The sequence below is a fragment of the Petaurus breviceps genome, unplaced genomic scaffold (assembly GCF_028583685.1).
Source record: "Petaurus breviceps papuanus isolate PSGF00001 unplaced genomic scaffold, PetGlider_PUasm1.0 181, whole genome shotgun sequence".
Lineage (NCBI taxonomy): Eukaryota > Metazoa > Chordata > Mammalia > Diprotodontia > Petauridae > Petaurus > Petaurus breviceps.
This window is the reverse complement of record NW_027185784.1, coordinates 28,717,649-28,734,327: the sequence shown is the minus strand read 5'-3', so window position 1 is coordinate 28,734,327 and position 16,679 is coordinate 28,717,649. Positions and strand designations below refer to the sequence as shown.

Genomic DNA, 16,679 nt, shown 5'->3' with positions numbered 1-16,679 from the left:
TCTATCTCTCCCCATCTCCTCTCATTATATTCCTCTCTCACCTCTTAATTTCACCTTTTAAGTATCATCCCTTCTTATTCAATGGGTCCTGTGCACTCTGTCTATATATACCTGCACACACACACATATACACACTTACATTTGTATTCATATGCCCATATACCCTCATATATAGACATATATGTATGTATACATGTATACACATATACATACATACACACACATATATATATATACACACACATACACACACACACACACACACATATATATATATATATATATATATATATATATATATATATTTCTATTCCCTCCAACTATTCCCATACTGAGAAAAATTTCATAAGTAGCAATTATTGTTTTTCCATGTAGGAATATAAGTAGTTCAACTTCTAAAAGTTCCTTATGATTTCTTTTCCCTGTTTACCTTCTCAAGCTTCTCTTACTTCTTGTATCTGAATGCCTAATTTTCTATTCAACTGTGGTTTTTTTCATCAAGAATGCTTGAAAGTCCTCTATTCCACTGAATGACCATATTTCCCCTGGAACATGATACTCAGTTTTACTGGGTGGGTGATTTTGGTTTTAATCCCAGCTCCTTTGACCTTTAGAATATCAAATTTCAATCTCTTCAATCTCTCAATATAGAAGCTGCCAGATCCTGTGTTATCCTGTTTGTGTTCCCACAATATTCAAATTGCTTCTTACTGGCTGCTTGTAATATTTTCTCCTTGATCTGGGAATTTGGGAACCTGGCTATAGTATTCGTAGGAGTTTTCTTTTGGGGATTTTTTCAGGAGGTTATTGGTGGACTCTTTCAACCTCTATTTAGCTCTCTGGTTCTAAAACATCAGGGCAATTTTCCTTGAGAATTTCTTGAAGGACGATTTCTAGGTTCTAGGATCATGGCTTTCAGGTAGTCAATAATTTTTAAATTACCTCTCTTGGATCTACTTTCCAGGTCAGTGGTTTTTCTAGTGAGATATTTCACATTGCCTTCTATTTTTTTCATTTGTTTGGATCTGTTTAATAGTATCTTGATTTCTCATGAATCACTTGTTTCCATTTGTTCCAATCTAATTCTGAAGGAATGATTTTCTTCAGTGAGCTTTTGAGATTCTTTTTCCATCTGGCAAATTTGGCTTTTTAGGTCATTTTTCTCCTCATTTCCTTTTTTGAGCCTCTTTTGCCATCTGAGTTAGTCTATTTTTTTAAGGTGTTATTTTCTTCAGTCAGGTTGTTAACCCTCATTTCATAATTTTCTTGCATGGTTCTCATTTCTCTTCCTAGTTTTTCCTCTGCTTCTCTTACTTGATTTTCAAAATCCTTTTTAACCTCCTCTATGGCCTGTAACCAGATCATATTTTTCTTGGAAGCTTTTGGTGCAGGAGTTCAGACTTTGCTGTCTTCCTCTTGTTCCATGCTTTGATCCTTTTTGTCTCCAAAATAGGAATGTAATGTTGGGTTGCTCTGCATTCTTTGCTTCCTTTGCCTGCTTATGTTGCCCCTCAGTTGCTTGTCTTTTTGGCTTTTTGCCACAGTAAAACTCTTCTACCAGAAAGGGGATCTTTGTCCCAAATGCTGGGGTTTTCGTAGCTGCCAAAGGTATTAGTTTGGTGCCCTTTCTGAAGCCTCAACACACTCTGGCAAGCTGGTCATGCATCCCAGGACCTCCACCCTAGACAGCAATCCAGATCCAAATAGGTTAAAGTAAGAGCCATTACCCCTCAGACTGGTTGTTTAGTCCCCTTATAATCTGCAGGCCAGAACTGCCACAGAACTTCAGCCTGGGGTCAAAGATCAGACCACACTCAGAATTCCTAGGTCTCAAAGTCTACACTGCACTGACATCTCACTTTGTCCTTGGCATCTATGGGTTGATATTTCTGGAAACAGCCAGAATTGCTGGTGATTCGAAGTCAGTCCAGCCGGCGGCTGGTCAGGCCCACAATAGGGCTAAGACCTCTGGCTCCTGTGGGGTTGGGGTCAGCTCCCATTGTGCTGCACTGGCCCCTTCCTTCTGGCCTGCTGGATTGTCTTCAGCAGGAGGTTAGCTGCTCTGTGTCAATTTGTGGTTTCTGTAGCTCCAAAGTTTTTCTAGAGTCATTTTTACTTGAATTGGGGGAGGTTGGAGTGGGAGCTGAATTCAAGTCCTATTTCTCCACCCCCACCTTGACTCTGCCCCCGAGTTAGTCTATTTTTTAAGGTGTTATTTTCTTCAGTCAGATTGTTGACTCTCTTTCATGATTTTCTTGCATCATTCTCATTTCTCTTCCCAGTTTTTCTTCTACTTCTCTTACTTGATTTTCAAAATCCTTCTTGAGCTCCTCCATTTTCTTCATATTTTTCTTTGCAGCTTTTGGTTCTGGAGTTCTAACTTAGTTGTCTTCCTCCTGTTCTATATTTTGATACTTTTTGTCCCCCAAAAGGGAATCTAAAGTTGGATTGCTGTGCTTGCTTTGCTTTCTTTGTTTGCTCATGTTGCCACTGAATTACTTGGCTTTGAGCTCTTTGCCACAGTAGAAATCTGATTCCATAGGGGAGAGCCTTGTTCTGAATTGCTGGGTTTTTTTTTTTTTTTTTTTGCAGCTGCCGGAGATATCAGGAGGTTGCTGTTTCTACAGCCCCCACAAGCTCTGACTCACTGATCACATACCTCAGAACCTCCACCCAACACAGTGATCTATATCCAAACAGGTTAAAGTAAGAGCAATTACCCTCTGAATGCTAGCTTGCTCCCCCCTATGATCTGAAGGCTGGGAGCTCTGAAGCAGCCATGTGGAAGCGGTTGCATGGCTGCTGCACCTCTGCTGCTTCTAACTCCACAGCAGGGACTGGACCATAATCCCTCTGTCCCCCCAAAGTTACACCAGAGTTCTACACTGAACTTTTACTTTATCTTTGACATTTATTGGTTGATATTTCTGGTAACCACCACAGCTGCTGGTGATCCACTCTCTGGAAGTCAGCTCCAGCCACTTCCTGGTCTTGGTCACCCTGGGACTAAAACTGTGGGCTCATGAGGGGCTAGGTATGGCTCCCAGCATACTGCTACGGACCCTTCCTATGGTCCTTCCTGGCTGCCTTCAGCAGGTAATTTGCTTCTCTCTGTCACTTTGTGGATTTTGTAGCTACTGATGTATTTTGTAACAAATATGCATCATCAAACAAAAAATTCCTTCAATGGGTAGACTCATATATACACACATACATATGTAAAATTTTCCATCTTAAATGATCAGCTCTCTGTCATACATTGCATGTTTCTTAGTGTAGCTGATCATATTTCTTATAGCTTTCTGAGTCTACTTTTACAACATCATTATTGCGTACATTATTCTCCTATTTCTGATAATTTTATTCTTCATCAATTTATAAAAAAAAGTTTACCCTTACCTTTCTGGTCTCCAGTAATAAACCCCATTCTACCAAACTGTGGTTAATACTCATTAATTGATTATCGTCCACATCTATTAAAGAGTTCTGTTTCCCTTTCTTATCTATACTTTGGGAGTTGGTATAAAGAAAGCTAAAGACAATAATGCTCCTTTTGTCTGTCTTCCTAATTTAATTCTTTTTCAAATTACTGAATATTTCACAGCTAATATTTTTCAGTTATACCTGGTTTTTGCTTTCTGATTATTTGATTTAGATTTTGAATCTGGGCACTTTGCTACCTCCCATTGTATTGTACTGTTGACTCCCTTTTCCCATTAGTCGTTGTCATACTTGCTGACACTCTCTGGATTTCTAATTCATTTTTAAGGCTTCTCTAAAATCTTGTGTTTGAATGTCACATTTTCTTTTCAGCTCTTATTTTCATCAGGAAAGTTGTATGTTTTCTATTTCATTAAATGCTCATTTTCCCCCAGTAAGATTATACTCAGCTTTACTGGGTAAATTATTCTTAGTTGTAATCCTGCCTCATTTGCCTTCCAGAATATCATATTCTAAGCACTCTGCTCCTTTTTTATGGTCTCTGCTAAATCTTATATCATACTGACAGTGGCTTCCTGGCATTTGAATGGTTCTTTCTGGCCACTTTCAGTATTTCTTCTTTGACCTGGGAGCTCTGAAATTTGACTATAATAGGCCTATGAAATCATTTCTGGATTTCTTTCTGGTGGTTATTCATGGATTATTTCAATTTCTGCTTTGCTCTCTGGTTCTATGATTTCTGGGTAGTTTTCTTTGATAATTTCTTAAAATATGATTTCTAGGCTCTTTTTTTCCTGAAGATGGCCTTCAGGCAGTCTAATAATTCTTAAATTATCTCTCCTTTTTCCAGGTCAGCTGTTTTCAGCAATATTTTACAGCTTATTTCATTTTTTATGAGATGTTTTCAAGTCTTTTCTTCCTGGCAGTTCTTTTGAGTCTTGAGCATAGTAGCTTTTCATGTTTAGGTTCTTTCTCATTATTATTAGCTCCTTTGCTAGCCTTTTGTTTGACTTTTGATTTTAAGGTAGAGTTGGGCTTTTCTCACCTCTTGGGGTTGGGGCCACATCTGCCTTGGTCTTTTGGTTTTTATGTCCTGCTGTTTTCTCAGCTAGATCTGGGAAGCCTTTAAGTTGTCAGTGCTTCCAAAGTGATGTGATCTAGGGAGAATTCTGGTCACTACCCCATCATGACCACAGCACCTCTCCATACTGGAACTGTGACCTCTACCCAGGAAGGGGCCCCTACTGTTTTGTGACTGCAAACACTCCTCCCTACTCAGTAATGTCATTGCTAATGTTGCTGCCAAGTGTCACTGGGCCCTGTATCCAGTGCTAGCACAAAGGTCCCCGGTAATTTCTTTCTGACAAGGCATTTTATCTTGTCACCATCACTCAGTGCTAAATATTCTCAAAGTGCTCCTGTTGTAGTCTTCAATTGTCATTTTCAAGGCCAATAGTTGGCGCTACTTTCTTCCTACTCTGCTCCTACAGAGTCCCCACTGCAGTGTCCACAGACCTTTTTTGTCATCCTAAGCTGGACTGGACTGGAAAAAGGGCTCACTGCCATTTTTTAAAAGTTGGTCACCCTACTTAGAATTTGGGTTGGTAACCTTTTGTTGTTTAGAGGGCTGTGTTGGGACAGTTCCACAAAAATGCTCATTTTTGTCCACAACATGCAACTACTTTTGAATACTATAATTTGTAATTAATGTTAATAAAATTTGTATGATAGGGCATTGATGTAGTATGATTTGTAAAAATACAAATATTGAGGTGGCATTTTCATTGGTCATTACCAATGTTTATCAGTAGAGAAGCAAAAACAGATGAAGCCAACCTTGGTACTGCATGGCACTGGCCATTAATAGAATGTTTTTTCAACCCCCATACCCTTGACTCCATTGCATTAGAATAAAGGGCACTTTGGTCCTCTGGGTTGTTTTGAATGAAAACTTCTTAAAGGTAGATTTCCTCACTTGTCAATGGCTTCCCTGAATCTTTTCTATGCTCTTTTTCTTTATTCTCTCTCTCTCTAGCCTCATTAAGACTAATCAAGGAGAAAATATTCTCCTTGTTGCTCAAATGGTTACTGAAAGTATCTGTTCCTGGCGGCTGTGGAGGTGACAGTGTGTGAAACTGGGCAAGTTTCCCTTCCAGAGCTTCCCAACAGCAGACTGAAACCAAGAAGGAAACCCAGGCATTTGAATTGAGTGATTAGACCATACACCCCAAGCTATGACTAGTTCCCCTGTCTCTAGAGTTGTCTACAATGGCAAAAGGAATAGTAGCCCCAGGTCTCCAAGCAACAGCAGTGAGATCTTCACTCTAGCCCATGAAGAGAACGTTAGCTTCATTTATGAAGCATGGCAGTGTATGGAATGAGACCTCTGGAACCAGATATCCAGCAGCTAGCATGGCCTGGTAGAGGAGTATGTGGAAAAGGTCCCTAACCCCAGCCTGAAGACTTTCAAAACTTTTGACGTGAGTGACCTGAAATGCTGGAACACAAGATGCCAAGAAGTCCTAAGGGCAGTGGCCTGGTTGCTCCCTTCTTCCCCATGGCCTCTGGAAGATTGAAAGTTGCAGAATTTATGTGGATTTTTCTCCCTCTCCTCTGGGCCTATTTCCCTGGAAGGGCAAGTAAAGAGCCACGGTCATGTTGGGCTGAGTACCTGCAAGGATGGACTTGATTGGCACTTAAGGCCCTGCCTCCTCTTTTCCTCCTTCCTTTTTCTTTAGGGAGGTTCCAAATTGTTACTGTGACTTGGGGGACTTGACCCCTGTCACCATCCATCCTCTCTTCCAGTACTCTAAACCTATTAGTCTCTGGAGTTGCCTAGCTCTGTCTGCCCTCCAGGAAGCCTAGAGCCCTGATTTTCCCTCCTTGGCTTTTAGATGCCAAGGCAGCTGAGCATGGCAGCCCTCCCATCTCTCCCTATACTTCTGAGATAAGGTGGAAGGAACAAGGGACATATGGGGAGATTTGGGTCCAGTGGGGGTTGGATCAAATTGGTTATCTAAGGTGGTGAGGTTAAATAGTGGTAGCTCCACCCTCCTACAACCTGGTTCCACTGTAGACATCTGCTACTGCCTCTGTCTTGGGCAAGCTGGGAAGTCTCCATTTTTCCTTTCCCAGATGTCCAACTGAGGCCCTTTCCCTGCTTTCCAAACCCTATTGGCCCCAGCTCCCTCATGCCTGGGTAACATGCTAGGACCCATTCCCTACAGGGTTATCAGGCAGCCATGCCAAGTCTCTCCTAGATCAGCAGCCTCTCTCCCTTAGGACCCCCAAACACTGAGGCTTAATGGCTGCTATTGTTCCTGGTCTATCCTATTCCCAGCTGGTAGTTTTACTGAGAGGGTTAGCAGTAGTTTCCTTTTTTCTTTCTTTTACACTTTGAGAGCTGAGTTGTTTGCCATTACTCTGTAGCCTGAGGAGCTGTAAATAAAAATGGGATTAGGCATTTGGAAAAAAGAAGTGTCTGTTCCTGTTTCTACCATTAAAGGAAGAAAGAACGAAAGAAAACCTTTTATCTTATACCTTTACATGTTTTTAGGATGCAACTGTGTATTCCTCTTTCCTGGCAGAAGGGAGTTTTGTAGATATATAAAGCCCTTACTTGATTTTAAATTACTTTAACCCACTGCCCTGCAAACTATAATTTTTCTGACCCTAAATAACTGTTGAATACCCTCTCAGTAAAATCACTATTACAGGATTAGGCCTAGAAGACTTTTAATACATTTAAAAGAGTCTATTTGATAATTATTGAATGAACAAAGAATGAATGAACGAAGTGGTCATCTCCATATGTATTTTCTTCTGCTTCCTCTTAAAATGTTCTCATCAGTGCCTTCAGGTGTTTTGTCTCTTATTTAACTTCTTTTGCATAGTGAGTAATGGAGCAGAATTTTGGATGTATACTCTTATAATACTTTTTGATTGTCCTCCTTTCAATCCAAGACAGCAGACAGAATATTTTATGGTCTGCACCCAGGCTGTACAGTTCACAGTTACTCAAATTAGCAAAGATTTGCTCAGTACCTACCATATACCAAGAAGAGACACTGTACTTTAGTAGATCGAGAGTCAGCCTCAGTCAGGATGACCCTGTTGAAAGTTCTACCTCTGACTCACACTAGCTGTTTGCACCTGTGTCAGACATCTAAACTCAGAGAGATCTAGGCAAATCTTCAAGTAAATAAATCGCAGAGAAGTTGCTGAACTGTATCAGCAGAGGATTTTTTCTCATCCTGGAGTTCCCTATATTGATGAATTCATTGGTTCAGTCTTTATTCCTATGTGCATATGTCACTATATTAGTTACCAAAACACTAAGAGACTGCTAAATGGCCCTGTTGATAAAATGTTGGTCCTAGAGTCAGGAAGACCTGAGTTCAAGTCCAGCCTTAGACACTTGCAAGCTGTATGACTCTGAACATGACTCTGTATATTCCAGTTATCTTAACTTTAAAATGGGTATAATAATAGCACATCTCTCACAGGGTGGCTGTGGAGATCACTTTACATTATATATAATCAGAATTTCCTCTCTCCTTTTCTGTCCGTAAAGTTGGAAAGACAAAACTATAACAATACATGCCCTTAATGGCAAGAAGTAGAAGAGGTCAGAAACTGCCTCTCTTGTTCTGGAACCCTGAAATGACTGGAGCTCAATGTTTTTTTTTTTCTTAATCCTATGTATGGGCTGATGCTGGGAAAGTTAAAGAGTCAATTACCCATCCATGATTCCTAAATCTCTGAAGACTGAGAGAGAGAGGGGCCACTAACTTTCCTGAACTCTGAAGAGTATACTTAGCCATCGACCAAAGGTTGATTGCTGTGGCAAAGGTAAATATGAACAGTGTTACTAAGGAGACAATTTTGCATATAATCTGTGATTAACTGTAGCAGGATTTATGATGTATAAAATAAAATTCTTTTTCGAAGACTTATTAATCACAAAGTTTCATAGACTATGGCGCAAACATAATCACAAAGTCATTTTACTATTTTAATGTTCCCACAGTGTTTATATTAATTATTTAGTTTTGAAAATTGCAGAAATGTTGCATCTTTGATCAAATATTTCCAAGAACACTCATTTATCTGAACCTTTATTTGTGACAGGGCCAAAGGGTATTTATATGTACTATGCACTGGAAAATCATTTTGTAATGTCTCAGCATTTTCTTATCTCTTGATTCTTCTGTGCTTTGGTTCTCAAGGATTTGCATAACTCCAGATCACTTCCTTTTTAGCAGCTCAATAGTTGACAATACTCCTTTCTCCAGGAGACCTTCTTGTTTGACTGGTGTCAGTCATTTTGGTAGGTTATTTTTGTATTTTCTTTGGAAACTTGGTAGCTCATATAAACTATTTACATAGTCTGACAAAGGGAAGCAACACACAGATTGTACTTTAATGTACAATTTAGTGTTATTAAATGTGATTTTAAGTTGCTATTAAAATAACAAGTGTTACAATTTTAGACTGATTATCCATAGTCATGTAGGTGGTCAAGTCTTTCATAACAATCTCTCCTTTCCCAAAACCCTCTCCAGGGCACCTTTTACTTCATTGTTCCTCAGACTATAAATAAGGGGGTTCAGCATGGGGTTAAACAGGCTATGGAATAAGAGGAGATATTTCTGCTGCCCTTTGGAGTTCCCATGATTGGGCCCAATATACATAATGATGGCAGTGCCATAGAAGAGTCCTACTACACAGAGATGGGAGGAGCAGGTGGAAAAGGCTTTCTGTCTACCCTCTCTTGACTGGATATGCAGAACTGCCCAGATTATTCGCATATAGGAGATCACAATTGAGATAAAGGGTCCCACCAACACAGAAGCAGCCCCAGCCAAGACCAAGATCTCATTGATATGGGTGTCAGCACAGGCAAGTTTGAGAATAGCTATAATTTCACAGAAAAAGTGGTTGATTTTCTGGGAACCACAGAAAGGCAATGGCAATAATAAAAATAGATGGACAAAGGCCAAAAGATATCCAAGTACCCAAGAGGTCAGTGCTAGAGTGATACATACCCTCCAGCTCATGATGACAGAGTATCTGAGGGGGTGGCAAATTGCTACATAGCGATCATAAGACATTCCCATTAGGAGAAGACATTCTGTGTGGGCACAAGTCAAAAGGAGAAAAGTTTGTGTTATACATCCTGCATAGGAGATGGGCTTGACTGGGTCCAGTAGGTTTGCCAGCATCTGGGGCACAGTGTTACTGGCATAGGAAATGTCAACAACAGCCAAGTGTGAGAGGAAGAAGTACATGGGAGTGTGGAGTCTGACCTCAACATAGATGAGGCCTAAGATTACTCCATTCCCCGTTAGGGTGAAGACATAGAGCAGAGAGAAGAGACCAAGGAGAAACATTCGCATGTCATGTCCAACAGGAAATCCCATTAGAGTGAATTCTTTAACCAAGGTATGGTTGTTCATCATACTTCTATGACAGAGACAAAGACATAATTTAGCTAAAAGTACTTCAATGAGAAATTTTTTCCAATGTTTTTGTGCATTAAAAAATGTATGAGCTTGAAAGCCTTCCAAATACCTTACTTTGACTTCAGTTTGCTTTTAGAGATCTTATTTTGATTAAAATAATACTTTATTATTCTCTTCCTTTTCATACAAATAGAGATTTCTCAGTAAATAACTTCCTCTTTCCTTCCTTTAAATATTATTAGTACATTTTCTGCAATTGATAGATTTTGAGCATTGCACAAGGGTGGGCAGTTGTACTGGAAGATTGAATGACTTGCGCATAGCCATGTTGCCTTTATAAGTCAGAGTCAGGACTTGAATCCAGATGTCACTGTCTTTGAATATTGCTTTATGTTGATTACATCTTACTGTCTTTCTTACCTAAGTTCATATTTTAAGGACATACCTGGTCTCCATTGGTGTGATTCGTTCTTACTAGGTTTATAACAATCCCTCTGTGGTATATTTGGTAATCTTCATATCTTTCTATAGATGAAAAAAATTCCATCATCTCATGGCCAGCCTTACAGTTTGAAACCATTAGTTTCTTACTTTTCCTGATCTTTGGATAACAGACAGAATATACTATATCTTAAATATTAATATTTTATTTTTTCCTTCAATTAAAAAATAATAAGCAATCAGCTATAGATAACTTGCAATATGCAGAAAACTAGCAGGTACTGAAAACTTTTTTTTTTCAAAAATTGATATACTCTTCCATAGAACTCAATTTTCATCTTCACAGATATACTTTCAAAAAATCACTTCTGTTTTCTGGCATGTACAGTAACAGCGTGGAGTAGAAGTGAAGAAATGGATGTTGCAGAAAGTTAGCCAGAAGAATCAATGACAGAGGAAGAGAAAAGGGATCTGTGGACAGGAAGTTCACAAGCTTATTCTTTATATTTAATGTTTATATCCCCAGGAAGTTTAAAAAGGAGAGAAAAGTGAAAGACCAAAGAAATATCCTCTGGAGTGATTCCTAGAGAGAAAAATGTCACTAAGGGAAGCTGTGTCAATGAACCAGAAACTCAGAGGATCCATTTTTCATTTTCATATTATTTCCTTTTGAAGGATTAAATCTGTATTACCAAAAATAGATCATTAGCAAGGTAGCAATAACATAATGAAAATTGGCCTCCACAATGTCTAATTTCCAAATCAATATAGCAAGAAGCATTTATTAAGCCCTTTCTCCATGCTGAGTAGGATTGGGGAGGTTGTCTTCCTATATCAATACATTTAAAGAATCTTTTTCTACTTGGTACTTCAGTCCCCAAATTCCAGCATCCCATTTTTTAACCTTCCTCTGACACTGTCACTTGATGATTTGGGGTTTCTTGATCCAATTGTGAACAATTTTATTTATTGGAGAAAATTTACCCATTTTTTTGTGATAATAGGAAATGAATAATGAGAATCTTTGCCTCAACTGTCTCCTGGCATTTAATTGCCTAGTGCGACCCAAATAGGCTGTTGTGCCTCTCTTCTGATTATCCATGGAAGGGAAACCAAGATTATTGTCTGAAGAAATGACCTCTAGAATGTGCTGGATGCAGGCAATAATTGCTAATAACAATAGAAAGCTCAGCCTCTTGGAGGACTGATTACCTGGGCTTGAGTCTGAGTTTAGAGCAGGACAGTCAAACATCAGTGGCAGTAACTCCCACAAGTCACGTTCTGGTCAGGTCCTTTGTCTTCTTTGGCTACCCATGGATTTGTTGATGCCATGTATAACCCCTGATGATTAGAGAAAGGAGAAGTTGAGCAGAAGCAGAAGACCCAGGGTTCATACAATGGCTGCTAACATTTTTATTAGCAAAGTAACTAATGGACACTATCATGCAGTCCCCATGCAGGGATTGGCCTGGCTGCCGGTACCTTGAACTGGTGATTTCTGTTGTTATGAATCATCACCTACCCTCCCAAGGGTACTAAATTTAGAGTCAGAAACCATGACCTCCTGTTATAGCTTTACTTACAATCTATGTGATCTTGGTTAGCCAGTCATTTCTTAAGCACCTACTATGTGCCGGGCACGATGATTACTACTGGAACACTAAAAAAGAGAAAAGACAGAGAAACTCACATTGTAATGGGAAGACACCACACAATAACTAAGCAAAAATAAATATATACAAAATAAATTAGAGATAAACAACAACAAGAAGGCATTAACATTAAGGGTGGCAAGGTATGGTCCATAGCAGAATGTGAGATTTTGACTGAGAAAGGAAACCAGGGGAGCCAGGTGTTATGGAGAGGAGAGAGAAAATTGCAAGCATGGGGGACAGCCAGTGAAAATGCAGTCCATAATGAGGTGCAAAGTTGTGTGCAAGGAATAGTAAGGAAGCTGAGTCAGGGGATCACAGACTATTTTGAAAGGAATAAATAGTAAGATTGGAAAGTCAGGAAGATACTTAACTTTTCTGAGCCTCAGTTTTCTCAGCTGGAACATCAGAAGACTACTAGACGACTTCTAAATTCCCATTCAGATCTAATCTGGGTCCTGCAATCCTGTGATCTCTTAGGTCCCTTTCATTTCTAAATCTATGATTTCAATGCATTATCTTATAATCCTAGTTCAAAAGCCTTGCTTTTTATATCATTGTCAGACATGAACTGAAAGGAAACCTCACCAAAGCAGAGAGCTAGGATTCACCTGTGACTTTGTCTGGTAGCTCCTATTCTCTCCTGCAACTACCATGGAAGATGTCTTAGGTACTGAAATCTCACCATCTATCCTGAGTTTTAGCTAACATATGATTGAGAGAGTTACTGCTATTATACTTAAAGGGGAATTTTTATTCCCTGTTAGCTAAATATACTCTTATGTGTCATTAATCACAAAGTTCAGTGAAGGCAGAAGGTCCATGGGGCATCATGCCCATCCAGGGAAAATGAGAGTCCAATCATCAATCAACATGTATTAACCCACCTCCTTTTTCCTATAGAGTGACGCAAGACTCTTTTCACCTTTCAGGGCTCCTGTGGGAGGAGTTCAAGGGAAGAGTAATGAGTAGATAGTTTCAGTACATAGAAGTATCAATATGTAGGAAGTTCAAGACAGAGATTATATTCCTTGGTATATGGTACATATTGTTATTGGTGTTCAGTTATTCATTGATGTCTGACCCTTTCTGGCCCTTTATGGGGTTTTCTTGGCAAAAATACTGGAGTGGTTTGTCTTTTCCTCTTCCAGGGATTAAGGAAAAAGAAGGATAAATGACTTGCCCAGGGTAACCCAGAAAGTGAGTCTCTGAGGATGAAATTGAACTCAAATCTTCAGGATTCTAAGCACAATGTTGTATCCACTAGGCCAATTAGTTGCTTCCAAGGCAAACAGAGTTTAAGTGACTTGCCCATGGTCACACAGCTAGTAAGTGACTGAGACTGGATTTGTATTCACATCTTCCTTACTCCAGACCCAACACTCTATTCACTGAGCCATTTAGTTGCCTCTATCCATTATCCTCTAATATCCATTAGACAGTACCATCCTCTCAATGTGTGGTCTTGTTCTTTTTCCCTAATAGGAATCTGTTCCAGGTCTAGGACAACTCTAGAAGATGAGGTTGGGATTGGAGGAAGGTAAAACTATTCTTGGATGACAATTAACCAGCTTCTTGCTGCTACTCCTATGGCTCATGCTCTTTTATCCTCTTTCTTTAATAGAGGCTGTATCCTTTCATTTCTCATGATCCTCCCTCCTTTTTTCTCCATAGCCAACATATATACACAACTTTACCAGAAGTGACAAGAGAATGAACTTTTGTGAGACTCTCTGTACCAGTGCATCATTCTATGTTGCACAGATTAGAGGCAATAACTAAGTTTTGGATTAAGGGACACTATAGTAATCTGTGGGATTTGGGGAGTCAAGAAAAGATTCACAGGATCCCAATGGAATATATTATGATTTAATTATCATAGGATTTATTCTGGGCACAAATCACTGAGAAGATTTTCTTTTGGAATCATCTTCAATTCTACTGACACTTGTGGAATTCTCTAAATCCCAGGCCCTCCTATATCAGTGATTGTCTGTCCTCTGGCATCCCAAATAGGTGAGAAATTCAAGTGACTTCTTCATGATAAATAGCTCAGAAAATCTCAGAGACTGGGATGATTTCATAGTTTTTAGTCAGACTTTCTTTAAAAGAAAAATTAACTACTCTTATTTTATACTTGAAGATGAGACGAAGTATTATTTTATTCATCAAATGAACAAATCAATCAAAATCTATTTAATAAATCAATAAATAATAAATCAGTGAGAGATTCTCAAGAATCTCTCACTGCCTTGCCCTAGGTATTTGGAATGGGTCAGCGGATGATTTTTGTTCTTGGTAGTTTTGAAAGTTGACATTTCAGTCACTTAGCTAATAGTTCAGGAAGATAGTCCAGGAGCAATCCCCCATTACTAAAAAGAGCCTTATTCTACCACCTCTTAATTTCTCTCTTTCTAGGTACTTTCTTTGCATCAGCAAGGTGCCACTTACACTGAATTTAGCCTTCCTATCTTCTGCACAAAGACTCTTCTCTATCTTGACTCATACTTCTCCCAACTGTCTCAATAGAAGCTGCCAATGTAGCTTTCTCTGCTTATCTCACCCCTCAAGATCTTCTGGCAGCAGCAAATAGATCCTCCCCCTTCATTTATCCTGTCTCCCAAATCGCATGAGGCAATGCTTTTTGGCCACATTTTCTTTGCCTCCATCCCGCAAATGAGTATTAAATATATACTTTAGCTCCCCTCTTATCATGTATCTAAGGCACATCAATTCCTCAGTGCTTCTGCTGTCATTGAACTCTGAAGCAATCACACAGTAATGGCTACATATGAAACACCTTCTATATATACTTCCAAATTCTATCATTATTCTAATATAATATTTTCAAAACTTAGAATCACATGGAATACTTTGACATTACCATTGCCTTCTGGTCAAAATACTGGACAAGATGTCAAAATATTATAGCTGACTTTTGCATAATACCTCAAGATTTGCAAAGTGCTTTAATACATTTTCCCATTTGATCTTCATGTTACCTCTGTGAGATATGTCCTCTTATTATTTTTCTTGTTTTATATATGAGAAAACTGAGGCTCAGAGTTGATGCAGCTCACCCAAGGTCACAGATAGGAAGTGTCTGAGGTGGGATTAGAAACAAGGTTTTTCTGCCTCCTACTCTAGATCTCCTTCCACTACCCCACAAAACCCCATTTCTCCCATGATCCCGGGCAAGTGGTCATCTAGACAGCTCTTGAAGGATTTAAATGATGCCCGCCCACGTCAACATCAGAATTCATTTTTTTTCTCCGTATCAGTTCCCCCAGGCAATTTCTGAGACTATATTTATAAACAGGAGAGAGTTTACCCACAGGACATTCCCAATACATTTTTTTCATTGCCATATTACACACACGGATAACATTGAGATCATAGTCAATAAACCCCAAATATTTTTTCATGTAAACTATATCTAGTCACTGTCTAGTCTTTCTTTGATCAAATAGAAACTTCTCCATTTAGCATTTAAAGTCTTTTTTAACTTGGCTCCACACTACCCTTCAGACATTATTACTGATTACTCTCCACATATTCTGGGGTCCAGGGAAGTCAGCTCTTTTGCTACTCCTCAATATGAAACATTTTATCTCCTGTCTCTATATCTTTTCACTTATTTTCCATAATCGATGGACACAGTATTATAATTTTAGAGCTAGAAAGTGACTTAGACCTTATTGATTACAAAAAGCTTATGCTAAATGTTGTATTTAAATATAATTGTAATATAAACTTCAATAATATCTTCCACAGACACAACCTGAGGTCCATGGTTTCTTAACCTGAGGTCCATGGTCCATCAATAGATTTCAAAGGTTACATAAATTTGAATATAAAAATAAATCTTCCTTTCAATATAATTGTTTTTTATAATCCTATGTATTTTTTCATTCATTCAAAACATTTTAATAATGAGGTCTATAGGCTTTTCCAGAATGTTAAAGTTATAGTATCTTTAAGAGGAAATACAACCTCCAGAGACTAGTAATTTAACTACCATCCTGGAGTCTTTGTCAACTCTGATGGGTGGAGTAAGACAGAGTAAGAACTTATTTGCTGAGCAAACATTTTTAGCTTTTATGCTGTGAAGAAAGATGAAGAAAATAATTGAAAAGAGTCTTCAATCATATCCTTGAATGATGAACTTGTGTTTGAGGAAGTTCGGAGAGGTCCAGGGCAGGTAGGATAGAGCAATGGCCCTGGAATCAAAAGGATCTAAGTTCAAATCCTGGGAAAAATGCTTACGAGCTGTGTGACCATGGGCAAGTCACATAACCTTGATTGCCACACATAGCTTAGAAGAGGTCTAGAGTTAAAGTGATGGTTCAAGTTGACACTGGTTGGGATTTTTCCCAGAGCTGATGAAATATAAATAGTTATTCATATTTTATTGTATGTTATGCTGTCAAGAAATTGTATGACTGTAGTCTTAATTTTTAGATAAACCTAGGAGATTAGGTGTCTGATAAAGAGAGATAAGTGAAAACTCATTGGAAGTGGTTCCTCTACTCTATCTAATAAATTAAAGTAACTTTTGATAGGAGCCAAGAGTTAATTGATTAATTAATGAGAGATCTTAATATTAGAAATACATGAGGAAATATAAAAACACTCACCTTGACTTATTTTTATAAAGATTTTTTTTGGAGGGTGAGGGCAG

At 38.7% G+C, this 16,679-nt stretch overlaps 1 protein-coding gene, 1 long non-coding RNA gene and 1 pseudogene across 2 annotated transcripts in view; 2 read left to right on the top strand and 1 right to left on the bottom strand.

Moving 5' to 3' along the window:
* The window catches only part of LOC138160715 (uncharacterized), a 239,240-nt gene that overhangs the window by 131,785 nt on the left and 90,776 nt on the right, over positions 1-16,679 (top strand). The gene's annotated exons all lie outside the window — the stretch shown is intronic.
* Positions 5,078-6,911, top strand: LOC138160524 (mapk-regulated corepressor-interacting protein 1-like; annotated as a pseudogene).
* Positions 8,970-10,404, bottom strand: LOC138160523 (olfactory receptor 2A7-like). Its single transcript, XM_069087075.1, has one exon. The coding sequence runs from the start codon at positions 9,900-9,902 to the stop codon at positions 8,970-8,972; it is 933 nt and encodes a 310-aa protein (XP_068943176.1). The 5' UTR covers positions 9,903-10,404.